The following is a 16,418-nucleotide window of genomic DNA, read 5'->3' on the forward strand; positions in this document are numbered from 1 at the left end:
CTAACTTGTTGAGTGGGTATTTTCTAAGAGAGTTTGTTGGTTTCTATTTAAGGTCTTATTACATGTAAGGTTCCTTGTAAAGTATTTGCCTACAATGGCCAATAGCTTTTATGTTCTTTTCATTGGCAGGAACTTGTTGAAATTCGAGTCGTTCTTCTCTTTTTTTTGGTGTTTTAGGTGGAAAAATAATAGCACAAAGATTTGATGGCTCCTTAGTCAGTGATTTATAGTATCTTTAATTGCATTGTGTAGGTTTCAGGTCGAAGTGGAATAGACTGTGAAGGGCTTGAAACTAATTAAATGTATCAAAATTTTAAATATAAATAAGATACATTACATTAAATCTATATTATTAGTTTTTACTTTTACATGAGATCCTTTTATTACACATGTTTAGCAACATAAAAACAATTTGTAAATTAATGAAAGTATGTCAACAAATATATATACAACATAACAAGTTCATTAATTCTTTTGTTGTACTTCAACATCTGTCTTTAGTAGAAATATTTGAGACAAGATAAAGACATGTATTTTCCATTTTTTTTTAAATTATTCTTTAAGTAGCATATAGATTATGGCATATCAACTAACTTTTTGTTAATGTATGAATATTATGTTTGGACATAAAATATAATTCTCAAGCTATTTATTACTTCTAATCTTTTGTTCTTTTGTTTGGAGGATAATTAAATTATCTATTTCGCTAACGATATTTTAGTATATCTATCTAAAAATTTATGATTAAATTATTTATATTATTATTGTTAAATTATATTTAATAATAATTTTATTAAAATATGATTAAATTTCTTATTAAATTATATTTAGTAATAATCCTATTAAAATTTAATAACAATAATAATAATCATTTATCTAAAAATATTCTGCTATTAAAATTAAATTATCTATTTAATAATCTTTTTGTCTTATGCTATTACAACTCAATTCCATTCAACCAAACACAAAAATACTATTATAGTTTTATTTCATTCCATTCAATTAAACAATTGAATTACTGATTATAACTTTATTTCATTACAGCTCTATTCCGTTACAGCTCTATTCTATTACAGTGAACTAAACGTGGTATAAATATTTTAACCCCCTTCCCTTAAATCGTAACAAAAAACTATAAAAGTTATTAGAGGCATTGATGTGTGTGAAACTTTTAAGGTAAACTTCATTGCTGTCATCCAAATATTTGAGTGTTTCTATTTTAGTCACCCAAAATTAAATAAAAATCATTAACATGATGCAGATATGATATTTTTATTTGCATAATAACAAATTTTAACTCTTAAACTTTAGACTTTCTTAATTTATACCGATTCTAAAAATTAAAAAAAAATGAAAATACATAAATTTATTAAAATCCTGAAAAACATATTAAAATTTAAAATATATATATAGAAAAATATAAAGAAATATACAAAATTTAGTAATGCGAGACAAAAATACTCCTGCAACGATGAAATCTCAAATATCCAAGGGCTTATCAAGCGAGTGGACATACATTCAAAAACATCCTAATTCAATTACCAAAAGTATGTATTTTCACAAAGCAACAATTTATTTTGTAAGTATTTTTACTTTTTACATATTATTTTTAAAAAAAGTATCCACATGATGAGATTTGAACTCGTAACATCAATTTTTATTATTTCAATTTTACCATTTTAATTAAAATCATATTCGTTTTATCATTTTTTTTATGAATTTGTTACATAAATACTTAGAGTTACACCATTGGTCACTCAACTATGTATAAATTAAACTTTTGTTTTGATTACCTAACCTCAAAAGGTTACAATTAAGTCAGCCAATTTTTTTATCACCCAACCATTAATGGCTAACAGAGGGATGAGTGGCCAATTTTTTAATTATTATAATAGTAAATTTAACCCTCAATATTTACAAATTATCTAAATTTAACTATAATTCTTAAAAATGCACTTACATATTTATGTCAATGTAATCCTATTATTAGAAAAAGTATAAAATACATAAAAAGTTTTAAATATACAAGACAAATTATATTAAATTAAAAACCTTCATTTAATTTTTTTTATCAGACACTAATGTTTTCCTTCGATTTTCTTTTCTTAATTTTGAATGATCTTTAAAGATTAAATCAACCATCTCAATACCTAGTTTGAGACGGCCATACTTTCATTGAAGCTCAGAATTCCAAGCTGCTTCGGCTGATGGGATGTAAACGCTCTATCTCATGAACCCCAACTACGTTCCCTAATCTTGACACGCACCAACCATCTGCTGCTGCCATTAACATGTTCTTTAACCTCAAGAAGCTTACCCCAAGCACCACCACCTGACCATCAGTGCTTCCTTGGTCTCCCTATCCCAACATCATCTACCTCGTTCAGACCAGTCAATTCCGACCATCACCCGTTCAATGGTGTCACCATAACAAGATTGACTGAACAAAACGAAAACTTGAGAATAATTGAATAACCAACCTCTTAGTTTAGTTTATTTTTAAAAAAAAAATTTGCTAGACTGAAAAAAAAAAAGCCAATACAAAACAAATTTGTATGTAAATCTTAAACCCTGCAAATACATATAAAAGCAAAGCTAAACTCATTGGTCGCTCTCTCATTGTTAAATAAAATGATTGTCCAGCAATCATCTGTTCCAAGATTTCAACAGAATCAAGTGGACTGACTCTTCTACTTCCTGGAAAGTTCTTGGCTACGCTTAGCAGCTGCCACAACTGCATTCATCAATGTTCCCCGGAAACCATTCTTCTCTAACTCATGAATGCCGGCAATTGTAGTCCCACCAGGTGATGTAACATCGTCTTTCAGCTGACCAGGGTGCTTCCCAGATTGAACAGCCATAGCAGCTGCTCCCAAAACCTGCAAAAGAATGAACCTAATTATCATCTTAACAAATAAATAGAGGCAAAGAGCTAGAAACTAAGAGATCCCTTGAGAAAGAAGCCATCAAGTCATCAACTAGTAATTGCTGGTATTAAAATCACTGATTAAAACGCAATCCTCTACTCAAGAACCAAGCGCTCTGCAATCAAGGTAAAGCAATTTATTATGGGAGAATTTAAGGGTAATGAGAGAATCGAATAATTAAGTCAACTTTGCTTATGGGAGTAGCTTCTACTTTTTCCCCTTGTTTTTCTTTCTCCTTTATGAACCCACAACTTCCAAGTGCTCCACAATCAAAGTAAAGGAACTTTTTACAACCACGTGATCAAGCACTTCCATCATAATACCCATTAAAAATGGATTTCTGGTAAGCTTACACAATGAACGTATCTTCCAAAGTTGTCAGAACCAGACTTGACTGACTGGTTTAATCGATTGAACCAAAAGTGGTGGTCCGACTGGTGGTACACAACCAGAAATGGATAAACCACTGTAAACAGGTAAAAAAAAAAAGAAAAGAAACCAGGACAAGTAACCGATGGTTAAACGGTTATGATTTTTTATATTGTTATCTTTTATGATTTTTTTATTTAATTATTTTTGAACTGGAAACTGATTGTCTGACCAGTCCCACTAATTTGGTTCTTACCACATTGATCAGCAAATTTATGTATAAACCAAAGGGCAAATTCTCATCTTTAGCCTTACATGGAAATTCAAGGTAAAATTGTGCCAAGAGTTGTGGAGAGGTCAAGGATCTTTCTAAGAATATTAACGAATCACTAAAATGCATGATTTATTTGTAGTAAACATAACATGATGCATAATGTATAACTGACTTACAGTTTGAGAAGCAAGTCCCAATGCTAGTTCTCGCGGAAGACCAGCAGTCACTCCCCCATCAGCCAAAGCTTCAATTGCTAAATATATATAAGCGGGACCACTGCCACTGAATATTTTCAGGGAACATATATCTTGTTAATCTAACTTTTGCTGGATAATCAAAGACAAAACATGATAATTCATTTTCAACCTTATTCAATGAATGAGGTAACTCTTAAGAGAAAGAATTCAACCCAACCAATCAGCCTCACCAACCGCTGCAAAATGCAGGGACTATTGAGGCATACTATAGGTAATCAGTCTGTTTATTCTGCTATTAAAACAACAGAATACCTAAGGCCAGTGACAGCATCAAACAGTTTCTCATCAGCTTTCCATGTCTTGCCAACTGCTCCAAATAATTTACCAACTAATTCCCCATCCTGTTCTGTTGCAGCTCCTCCCAAGCTCATAACTGTACATTATGGAAAAAGATCAGACATTTGTATTGCCATGCATTGCTATATAATAAAAGATTGCAAAACAAACTTGTGAGACTAGAAGAATCATATTTTAAAAAAACATACAAAAAAAAGATGATGATTTCTCTTATGGCTCATTTTTTAATTTGTATTATTACATATTAATACTTGGTCAAATTATATAGAAGAACAAGAAATGACAAACTTATGGATCTCTACTGCTACCATTTGTACCCAACATGACATAGAATCCATACACTGAAGAAGAAGAGGAAGATCCCAGTTACCAGACCACAATCCTCTAGAATCTAATGACACCCTTTAATTGCTGGTCTTCTACAACAAGCTAACATGAAAACGCCAAAAGTAACCATCTCCAGGAGTATGAGGCAAGACCACAGGTATTCTAGCCCCATATTGTAGACGAACCTAAAGCAAACAACTGCTATGACCTCTATAGTAGATAGTATATCTGACCTTTTACTTCACATATAGACTCCAACAATATTTCTGACCACATTGATCTACACAAATATACTTTGCTATTCCAGAAAAACTCAAAATAAAACAAATGATGATGGTACTCCCACAACAACTTAATGAAAAGCTCTCAACACTGGGAAATCCTTTCAACTAACACCATATTACTCTACAGAAATAATCGTGCTGAATTGCCATGTTACGTGCATAGCTTCTACAGTAACTTATAGAGAGAAATTTTGGCTTGAATCTGACAATCTGAAGACAAGGGTGACACATCAATAAGATCAAAATCTTTCAAGTAGATATAGTTTCCCTAAATGGTCCATTATTTGAAAAAAAAAAAAAAAAGCCAGCAACTCATAGTTTAGAACACAACAAAATGCTACATTGGACATGATAACTTCAAAAATTGCTTTGCTCATAAGCATTTAATGGGAAAAAAAAAGTTATACCTGAAGCTCCCATACCAACAGCAGATGGTGTGTTGGGCATCACCCGGATAAATCGGCCATGGCCAGCCCATTCCTGAACAAAATAAAATTATGATTTTATTGATATCTGACATCACAATGGCACATGAAGACAGTGAGTGAGGACTATTTTGCATAGAAAAGAAAAAACAAGACTGGTTTAAAAGAATTCCCTGGTGCTTCATCTGAAAACATGAATTTCAGACTGAAAATTTGGAATTTGTTTATATACAAAATGTCAGAATGAATGTACACATCACATGTAAATTACAAGAGATTAAAACTACCAATGCATTTGAGAAAGCACGAAGGGTAGCTAAATTTCATTTGTCATCCAAGTATTTCTGATTCACTACTACATCAAAATCATGATTTAATGTAATAATGAATATAATAAGATGTTTTAATGAGTTCTATAGCATAAATGTATGCATTTGAGCACAAACCTTTTATTCATATTTAAGTTAGCAAAACCCTAGGATTTAATTTGGTCACAGATATCAATAGAAAACTTTCTAGTTAAGTCCCCTAGAATGCACCAGAAAAATATTATGGTTTCTATCCCTTCCTTTTATAATGTTCCTTCTCTTCATATTTCTTTGCGCAAACACTCTACATACCTTTTAGAGACAACCAGCCCATTCATTTTAGAACTTATCCCTAAATCTTAAACTAATACCCTCAACTAAAACCAATAATTTAAATTCATACTCCAGTACTGATAATCATGAAACCAAATGCTTTTTAAATGACCAAGATCTCTGGTAACAGGTAACTTTATACATTGTCAATGGTTTAAAACTTGCATTCTATGAGCAAGGATCCAACCAAACTGGTAAGTAGGAACTTCTAATCCAGCTTAATGAGATCACTTACAAAAATCATCTGCATTTACCAGCGCACAAAGAACCAAAAGCCAGAACATCTTTATGTCCTTTTGTTTTCTGTATTCTTACTATTAAGTTCTATTAAGAACTGCAAGTGTTAGTGAATAATACTCAAGCAAAAACTAAGATGAATATATTAATAACTATGAACCACCAAACTTATCACATTAGGAACGAGAAAAAGCTAAATATTTGTCTGTGTTTGTTTGCACACTTCAAAATTAAATCTATTCATTTCTAAACCAACAAACAAAACTTAAGAACCTTCCTATGTCACATCGTCAAGAAAGGTTATCCACCAAAAGCTCAGATTTTTAAGTTGATGCAACCCACTTCTTGAAGGAGCTTAATATCTTAGAGGGAAGTTAGCCTAATACTTTTATAAATCTTAATGTTCTAGAAAGAACTCGCACACTAAAAGGTATTTTATTAACAGTAGAGCTAGAAGAGTCTATTATATTTTTCTCGTGCATTCTATTATACGAATGAAACCTTGAAAATACAAGTTCTACTTAAAATCAGATATTTTCCCGTAAAGAATTAACCTAATCTCTTCACAGTTTTATTCAAAAAATAATAATCTCTTCACAGTTTAAATTAACATTAAGAGTAGAAAAGATAAAAGAACTCAAAAGACAATAACACTCCAAATTGGCATTATGCTACTTAGAAGGTTCAATACTCTCACAATGGCACTATAAAGGGAAGTTGTATCTCTCTTTTATCTTCTTTTTTTTCACCAAAGCTCATAAAACTGAAATGCTGATGTCAAGATTTCATGAAGTCATGAAAAACTATGTCTGGAATGAAAGGGGATTCTTTTAAATCATATTATGCTACTCTTCAGTGAATAGCATGATAATGCATAATTTATACTAGCACCACGTGGGTTAGGCTTTTGTAAAGGCAAAGAGCTCAAAAGGACATACTTCCAGATCCTGCAGTTTTACTCCTGCAGCAATTGAAACCAAGAGCTTTTTCTTTGAAAGTAACGGCCTCAGCTGCAAGACCACAGTTTTAACTGCAAACCACCAAGGAAGAGGTTTAGACTAAAAACAGAAGGTTGGAAATCATCCTGAAGATGTTCTGCGCGCATACTTTTTGCTTTCTGTTTCTCTTGGTGATATCTCTCTTCATTTAAGTTCGATATCATGATCAGATTAATAAATGCAAACTTGCAAAACCATAGTGCTCAATGTGTGATGTCTTTACAAGAAATTACGCAGTCCATGTATAAACATATTTGAGATAAAAACAAAACAAACCAGATCATGTTTTACTGCAGTTGTTAAACTACAATACTATATTGTATTTTCTATAATTAAGGTAAAATAACAGAGACTTTAGAGCCTCATTCACAGTTCATATTCTAAACATTTAAAAAAATTCATTGTAAATCTCCTAACATAATTTTCAAGCTTCTCTAAAGGAGAAAAGATGTATCACAGTTGGTATATGTTTGGTAGGTTAAAAGGTGGAAGAACGAATAAATAGTGAAAAAGTAGAAAGTTTCCTTTTAGTAGGAAAGAAAAGTGAGAAGGAAAAGAAAAGTAGAAATGTTAATCAATTTCCACTCTTGCTCACAAAAAAAAAAATACTACAAACTAGAAAGAAAACTAGAGAGAAAATGGTAGAGGTGTGAGTCAAGCATTACATAGTTACAAGAATATCCATCCTATTTAGATCATAAATTTCACATCTTAACTAGCAAAATATATAATGGTAAAATTGCATTCCTTTTATATTCTTTCCTTTCGTTTTTCAACTCTACTAGAGGGAAGGAAATACCTTCTTTCCTACCAAACACATCTACGGAAAATTAATATGCTTTCTATCTTTACATGTTTCTCCCCTAAAAGAATTTCATCTTTACACATTTCTAATCACTCTGCCAAGGGAAGTCGAAGTTTCTAGCATTTCATTATAATAATTGAGAAAAAAAGTACCTGCTGCAAGAATGGTATCACCAACTCTAGAACTTCAAAAACAAAAAGGGAAGCGCACAGAGGGAATGAAAGAGGAAGCATGAGAAAAAGGTACCTACTGCAAGAATGGTATTGCCAGCTCTAGAACTTCAAAAACAAAAAGGGAAGCACGCAGAGGCAATGAAAGAGGAAGCACTCAGGCTAATAGCATTACCTACTTGGGGTTTCACAGAAAAAATTATCACATCACTAGCATCCACAACCTGCTTCCATATATCCATAACTTGGATCAGAAACAAAATAAAAATAAGAACACCATATTATTAAAACTAAACAGCATAACAATCTTAAAGGATGATTATTTCTATTCTCTTTTTTTCTTTAATTAAGTCTTCAGTGACATCTTTTCACTTCCTTCCAATTCCACATACAAACAAAACTAACAGAACACATGTTGTTTTTGCTATTTGTTTTCCACTTCGTAAAGAACAAAAATATGTATATGCAAATGGTGAAAAGCAAAATAAAAGTAAGTCAAATAGTCAAAACCAACTTGGTTTAAGTCAAATAGTCAAAACCAACTTGGTTCTTTGTTTGTTTTTTTACCCCTTATATATATATCAATGTTGTTAAGGGCGCCAGGTGCACTCGAAGCATATGTAACTAATACATATAATCAATAAGTATTAATTAATTAGTAAAAGAAAGATAAATTTTAATATAGTTCAATTTCTAAATTCAAAACATTGTTCAATAGTTTTAAGTGTAATAATTTTCTTAATGTATTGTAAAATAAAACACCATAAGAACGAAATTAAATATCATCACCAGAAACTAGCTCTAAATTTTGTTCATCTTCTCTTGAAAAGTTTTAACTTTTAAGAGTTAACTATGTTTTTATATAATAAAATTAGATCAATAATTAATTAAAAAAGTCATCTATTATATTTTATTATGTTTTTCTTTTAAAAGTCAAAATAAATAAATAAAAATAAACAGGAGAATGGAACGCCTCTTTAGTGAGGCGGGCTTTTTTGCGCCTGGCTTTGCAACAAAGGCGCCCGAAAGTCTGATTGATGTCACCTCGCCTTGAGGTGGCTGAGGACGTAACGGCCATTCGCGCTGCACCTTAGCGCCTAGGTGCATCTAGGTGCTCACCTTGACATCACTGATATATATAGAGCTATTTATTTATTCTTATAAAAAATCTTTAAAAGTATTAAACATAAATATCTATATAAACATAATTGTCCAATAACCAAAGTAAAAAAGAACTAACTAAATTTCTTTGCACCTGGGAGTAAATATCTTATCTTTAATAATTCAACATAATAAAAACGGTACTAAATGTAACAAGAACAAGGGGGAAAGAAAGCACCATACGTCGGTGTTGTGACTATAAACAGAGATGCCGAGTGACTGGAAGGGAGTACCACGACTGGGATTTGAGTGGATTGCTGTAGAAATGCGTTGGGGAGGCATAACACCAGATTGTACCACTCCTCTGGCAATGCTCTCTGCCATTTTCCCTGCTCCAATGAACCCTAGCTTGAAGTTTTCACTCTGTATAGGCACTGCCTCCATGTCGTTGCTTGGATTTTATGTCTGGGGAAAAATTAAAATCAAATTAACGTTACAGAAACACAAAATTAAAAAGGTTTTACACATTTCTGTCATCCAATGATGTTTTCCAAATATTTGAAAAAATCTAGAGAAAATAAAGCTAGTTAAGTAAGACCCGTACATAAACAAAAGCAGTGAGTTGACTGGGTATTCAATCTTAACCTTAATCTGAAAGAAGAAAAACAGTTGAAAAAGAAGAAGAGAACACGTGCACTCCACGATCCCCAGATCAGTCTGAGATTTTGAGCATCGAAGGATATTGGAAACTGAATGAAGGATGGAAGTTGGCAATTAAATGAGAAGCGGAAAATCAAAACTACCGACGGCTTGAAATCCAAAAACAAAAGACCGCTTCTTTGGAAATTCTAGCCTTAGCCCTAAAGGTACTCCTGGGCTAGGTCGGGCCTAATTCGAGCCCATAGACAACTTATAAAGCCAAGATCAATTGGTCTCGGAAGGAATCTAACAATTTCACTTGTGCCAAGGTAAACGAAGCCTTATCAGTAGCACGAGATTCATTCTCCTTGGACAATTCAGCCTTCAAATTCTTCAGGTTATTGTTCTTCTCCTCCGCCTACTTATCTTTCTCTCCCAATTGACCCTTTAAAGCCTGCACTTCCTCATGTAACCTTTTTATTTGCCCTTCAAAATTAGTTGCTTTTTGTTGACTTCAAATGGAGCTTTCTTATTCTCTTCCTTGAAAGTTTAGCCTCATCTTTTGCCTTGTTCCGAACTATTTAAAAAGTTGTTATTTCTCAGGCCACTTGGTCACATGCTAACTTCAAAGTCAACACGGGCGCCATAGAATCTGCATAAACAAACACCATCAAGAAGGAAAACAAAAAGCTTAACAAAATTAGCAAGATTGTAAGAACTAACCAAGGCAACTGCAACATTGGATGGGAGGACAACAATGAGCATCGAGGGAGAAACTCTTCCGACAAAAGAAGAACCTATCATGGCTGCAATAGGTTGAATTGAAGAAGCAATCGTAATGGAAGGATTTGAGTTGTTAGCAGCAACAACAGTAAAAGGGGTGGAGATGTGGTAAAAAGTACCACTAGGAGGATTGACCTCAGTGGTCAAATCTTTGGCACTAGAAGTGGCACCCTCTCGATGTTGCTCCCCACCTGTTGAGAGTTCGAAAGGGGTTGCCTTCCTCTTTTTGTTTACTCGTTTCCTCGAGGCAAGAAGAGAGATAGACACCTCTTTCAATAGCTCTTTTACTATGGCGTTTGCTTTCTCCATGATATCTTCACCTTCCATTGTTGATCCTACACGGACAGGTCAGAGACACATTAGTAACGTAAAAAAAACCATAAAACAATATTGTATCTTACAACATTTCCTTTTCCCCGAGCCAAGGGGAGAAATAATGAAATTTGTATCCTTCATGAATTGTTCGGTCCAATCTCGGATCATTCCGTAAGGACCTCCAATTGGAGGTATGAGAGGCAAGGGATTAACCACTGTACTCCTTAATACAGGCCACTTTCGATCAGAATAAGCTCCTATATTCACTAAATGGTTCCAAGGTTACAGAGTCCTCCCCATTAACATTAGGCTATATGCGAGACACAAACAAAAGGGGCATGACTCAGCTAGAGGTTTCCAGTGCCTTGCGAAGTTAAACCTTTTTGCAAGATCTACCTCTGTATACCCGTAACCCCTATCCAAAAGATAGAATTTAACATCTTCATTTCAGGGGATAACAAGTAGACCCTCTCTGTAATAGCCCATTTGTAGTGAAACCAGAACAGTGGTTTCGGGATCACAAATTTGAGTCCGTAAGAAAAATTATTTTAATATTATTACATGGTCTGCATTATAATAGGAATGTCGTATAAAAATTTTGTTAAAGAAAATTTTATCGATTACATGTCTAATTTGATAAAAGACCAAATTGTATAAAATACAAAAGTTGAGTTCTAGTAGCTATAAGTATCAAATAGCTATGAAATTCAAAATTTAATTTGAAATAGACCATTAAGAGGAGATAGTAGATAAGTTTGATGATTCATCCATGAAAAATTAGAGAAAAAAGGATAAAATTGAAAAGATAAAAAAATAAAGATGATAAATAATAAAATAAAGAAAATATCATCATTTTATCATCATCTTTCCCAAATAAATATGGAAACCCTAGCCATAAAGAATTGAAGAAAGAGAAAACTTATTTGGTCTAATTAGGTGAGTATTCAAGTCCCGTTTTTAGTAACTTTTATATTTTCGAGATCGTAATAGCTTAATCTAGCTATCTCAGGGATTAATTTGTAAAGTTATCAAAGTATTAAAATTTTTTTCATGGATGAATATACGTGAATTATGAAATTTATGGTAGAAAATAAAAGGTTTTTGATAGATAAACAACTTTTGTAAAGTGAATTTTCATGAAATTGTTATTTAGGGACTAAATTGTAAAGATGTAAAATTCATGGAAAATTCTAAATTTTATGAATTACATGGGCTGCAAATGTTATATGTAAAAATCGGTTGGGCCTGGAATAAGGATTAAATTGCATAAATTTCATTTTCCAAGTTTAGGGACGAAATCGTCATTAATTAAAAGTATAGGGGAAAAATGATAATTTTACCTAGGATGTGAATTGAATTGAATATGAATTGTATTAAATTGAGTTAAATTTAATAGTATAGCTCCGGATAGACCTAGTACGGAATTGGATCGAGGAAAACAAAAAGTATCGGATTAGTACTTTACAAACACGAACATTGTCGAGGTAAGTTCGTGTAACTAAATTGTACATTTATGTGATATGCTTGATTTATATGCATGTGATTTGTATGATTTTTAATTATGAAATAAATCACATATCCGATAAGAAATAAATCTCGTTTAAACAAATGAAATTAGATAGATACAGGGTTTCCAGAGTGGTTGTGGTTTTGCATATGTTGCAAACACACCATAACTCGCAAGAGCGTCCCATTATAGTTCACATGATCATTCTGATATAAGCTCTCTTGACCTTTTTGATACATGGTTCTTCCAAGCTTCCCGTTTATATGCTTTTATAAGCATTCTGATCGATAGTGATCCTGCATATGTTGCGGACACACCGCAACTCTTATGAGCGTCCCGATATATGGCTATCCGGAGCTTCCCGATTAAAAGCTCTTTCATGTGCTTCCTAATAATAGCTCTTCGGAGTTATCCTTAAGCTTGCATGAGCTTTCTGATTTAAGATCTTATGAGCTTTCTGTTATTAAGCCTGGATAAGCTTTCCGTTACAAGCTCACATGAGCTTTCTGTTATTTGGCTTGGAAGAGCTTCCCGTTTATGTGCTTGTATGAGCACTCTTGAATATGAACTGACAGATTTTAGATTCGTACACTTCATGTGTACTACCCTTGTATCCATCGATATTTTAAATGATTTAACGGGTAAAGTTCTAATGTGAGATGATATGAATTCAAGATGAATTTCTATGATAAATACTTGAAATACAAAGATATGATATGTACATGTTCATGGACACTTGAAGGGATAAATACATGTATGTGGAAATTGAATATTGATGAGCTCATTCATGTTTCTTAGTATTTATGTTAATTGCTTGACTAACATGCTTGATGAGGACATGTGCTAGGCAATTGGCCAATTTTGGTTTGAGCATGTTTATTTGCTTACCTTAAATGTGAATTTAATTAGTAAGTTAAATTCCTGTTATACGAACTTACTAAGCATAATATGCTTACTCTGTTTTATTTTCTCTGTTTTACAGTACTTCAGAAGCTTGTTGGGTTAGAAATTTGGCGGAGATATCTCATACTATTCATCAGCTCACTTCGGTGTAAATAATAAGCTAATTTTGGTTATAATGGCATGTATAGATTAATTAGCCAATGTTGGCATGTAAACGTTTTGGTTGAAACTAGCTATTGAAATGACTTATGCTTGGTATGTTATTATATGTATATAAATGAATTTATCATGTTTGAAGTATGAGTTTGATTATGCCTAAGTGCATTTGATTAATTAAGTAAATATGAACTTTAAGTAAACATGATAATAAATTGTTAACTAAAGTGCCTAAAAACACAATGGTTGTATGTTGTAATATGTCATGTTTAAGGCATAATTTGGCTTGATTTGAAAATCTTGAATTGGTTGTTGAATGTGTTTAAATGTTAATGCATGTGGAAGACAAATTTGGTGAGAAATATGGCATTCGAAAGGGCCTATTTTTGTCCACACGAGTAGAGACACAGGCATGTGTCTTAGTCGTGTGTGACACACAGCCTAGTACATGGGAGTGTGATTTGGTCGTGTGTCCCCTATATCTTTAAAATTGCAAAACAAAATGCTCAAGTATTTTCACGCGAGCAGGCACACAGACGTCTGTCTCAGTCGTATATGGCACACAACCTGGTACACAGGCATGTGACTTGACCGTGTGGCCCCTGCACCTAATTAATGTAAATTAAATTATTCACACAACTTAGCACACGGGCATGTGGTTTGGTCGTCTATCCCCTGTATCTTTAAAATTGCAAAACAGAATGTTCAGGTATTTTCACATGGACAGGCACACGGACGTCTGTCTCAGTCGTATGTGGCACGCGGCCTGGCACACGAGCGTGTGACTTGACCATGTGGCTCTTACACCTAATTAAAGTAAATTAAAATGTTCACACAGCTTAGCATACTAGCATGTGGTTTGGCCGTGTGACCCAAGTCTGTAACCACTCTAATTTAGACACGGGCTGGAACACGGCCATGTGTCCCTATTTTGAATGTCCACACGGCTAGAGACACGGGCATGTCTCTCGACTATGTGAGACACACAGCCTGGCCACACGGGGGTGTGTCCCTTGAATCTTGGAAAATTTTTTAGATTTTACAAAAAATTCTCTAAGTTCCTGATTTAGTCCCGACTTGTTTTAAATGCATATTTTGAGCCTCGAGGGCCCAATTAATGTACCATATGATTGATTTCGGATATGAATAGTAATGATATGAATTAACTATATTTGTTTTGTAAACTCTGGTAATGCTTCGTAACCCTGTTTCAGCGACGAATATGGGTTAGGGTTGTTACACTATCGATTAATAATTTTAAATTATTCTCAAGCATTGAGGTCTCTAATTAGTGAACGCCTAAAATTGCAAACTTACTTGGGTGGTAGAAGCCACTTGGTGGGGAAATTGAAGTCACTCTGGTACATGCACAAATATGGTGAAATTTATTAAATTTTATTAATAGGAGTTGTCAATTTTCAAGTTTGTAAAATAAATCAGCTTGTAATAACTTTTTGGATGAGATCTAGGCATTTCTGGGCTGATTTGTCTCATAGTGTTCGAAGATCTATCTCTTAGCTTCAAAACGCATTTTAAATCACTCAATTTCAAGTTTTGGGAACTCAAGTTATGATCATTTTAGTGAAGACTACACGAGCAAAATTTTTGGACGAGGTTGTTACGAAATTTATGAGTTTCAGGCTTTTAATTCAAGTTTAAATCATATTAAGTTTAATTTTTAGGATTAATTTTAATAGACCTTTTTTCTCATGAATTTGTGCAATAAATTCTTTTTTTTTTCCTTTTTTCATTGCTCTCTCTTCTTCTATAACGCACTTTCCGTTGAGGCTTGACCCAATCGAAGGGAGGTGCAACTTTCAGGTTGAGTAACAACAGTTCTCGTTGTTAGAATCGGGACTTTTATCATAGGTTTAAGAAGAGAAATCTTAGGCCAAGCTTTAAAAAAAGAACAAGACTGGCCACTCGAGGAAATTGAACACCAAGAGGTATGGTCAAAATTCATAAAATCATGGCTAGTTACCCCCTCGGACCTCGTAAAAGTTCCTCTCCCAATTAACCCCTCTCGTGGTTGTTTCCTTCTAGAATACCCAGTGCTTTCCCTAGACCTCTTCAAGACTTTTCCACTTCAAACCTAACGAAAAACGAAAAAGCATACGAGGCTAATGGACAACTCTCGTTGTTTCAAAAACCATCCCATATATCCTTGGGAGTGTCCCCACAAACGTTTTCCTCTCCAAGATAATACTTGAAAACATTCCTCAAGGTAATCTCAAGAGAGACCATTAAAATTCCCTTTCTATCATCATTTTATGCTCGCGAGCAGGTACATCTGATAGACACGAGCAGTAGTAACATTTCTTAATAAAAGAACCCGTCCACTAGATCGGAAAATCAAACCTCCTACAAAACTTCAACTTTACGAGAATGTACTTGCTATGATCAACATTTATTCCTACCTCCCAACTGTAAAACAAATTCTCTATCCATGGAGCAGTTGTCCAAGGATGGAATTCAAACAAAACATCCTATCGGAAGGGTATATGCCTCTTATATGACACATCATAAATTACCTAACCAATAACTACTGGGAAAGGCCTGTCAACTATTTCGATACTACATTAAAATCATAAAGGACATTCCTAGATGAAGTTTAAAAGGGGGAGAGTAAAACTCGCCTCAAGAAGAAACAATGGAAGGAATAACCCAAGCTTCCCGTTAGTGGAGTCAAGGCCAAACAATTCGTTAAGATGATGCGACATTTTAGGAATGCTGATTTCGTACTTGTGGTGTTCCACAAGTAACCCACTACACATCAACAAGTTTTTAATCTCTCAGTGGGTTATGGAATATGGATAACTAAGGCTAACCGTGGATTCATCATTTTTTCTTTTAGACTTCTTCACAATAATCTTCCGCTCCTTCACCACATCTCTTGGCAAAGCATTTCCAAAATGACCACCACCTCAGCCTTGAGTTCAACCAAATCTTCCATTCTCTCTAACCATTTCTTTAACAAAGATGACAAAATGACTCTGATAACAA

At 33.6% G+C, this 16,418-nt stretch overlaps 1 protein-coding gene across 8 annotated transcripts; it reads right to left on the reverse strand.

Moving 5' to 3' along the window:
• Positions 1-2,472: 2,472 nt before the first annotated feature.
• LOC107953821 (pyrroline-5-carboxylate reductase) lies at positions 2,473-10,132 on the reverse strand. Of its 8 annotated transcripts, none has more exons than XM_016889238.2 (9): positions 9,758-9,977; positions 9,356-9,577; positions 8,187-8,235; positions 8,088-8,090; positions 6,977-7,068; positions 5,143-5,215; positions 4,080-4,200; positions 3,747-3,852; positions 2,473-2,879 (listed from the first exon to the last, which is right to left on the reverse strand). In XM_016889238.2, the coding sequence occupies exons 2-9, from the start codon at positions 9,554-9,556 to the stop codon at positions 2,691-2,693; spliced, it is 834 nt and encodes a 277-aa protein (XP_016744727.1). In that variant the 5' UTR covers positions 9,557-9,577; positions 9,758-9,977; the 3' UTR covers positions 2,473-2,690. The 8 variants fall into 8 exon arrangements, with proteins under 8 accessions (XP_016744727.1, XP_016744728.1, XP_040952995.1 ...); XM_016889239.2 differs by having other exon boundaries at positions 9,717-9,926; XM_041097061.1 differs by lacking the exon at positions 9,758-9,977 and adding an exon at positions 9,056-9,140 and having other exon boundaries at positions 9,356-9,571.
• Positions 10,133-16,418: the final 6,286 nt, after the last annotated feature.

Source organism: Gossypium hirsutum, chromosome D07, assembly GCF_007990345.1.
Source record: "Gossypium hirsutum isolate 1008001.06 chromosome D07, Gossypium_hirsutum_v2.1, whole genome shotgun sequence".
Lineage (NCBI taxonomy): Eukaryota > Viridiplantae > Streptophyta > Magnoliopsida > Malvales > Malvaceae > Gossypium > Gossypium hirsutum.

What these genes read in the sequence shown, in the direction of transcription:
- LOC107953821 (XM_016889238.2), bottom strand. Translation starts at nt 9,556, where the DNA reads ATGGAGGCAGTGCCTATACAGAGTGAAAACTTCAAGCTAGGGTTCATT. An exon ending in TGTTGGTATGGGAGCTTCAG is followed by an intron (nt 4,201 to 5,142) that starts GTATAACTTTTT and finishes CATAATGTACAG; the next exon opens with TTATGAGCTTGGGAGGAGCT. An exon ending in GATGCTGTCACTGGCCTTAG is followed by an intron (nt 3,853 to 4,079) that starts GTATTCTGTTGT and finishes GAAAATATTCAG; the next exon opens with TGGCAGTGGTCCCGCTTATA.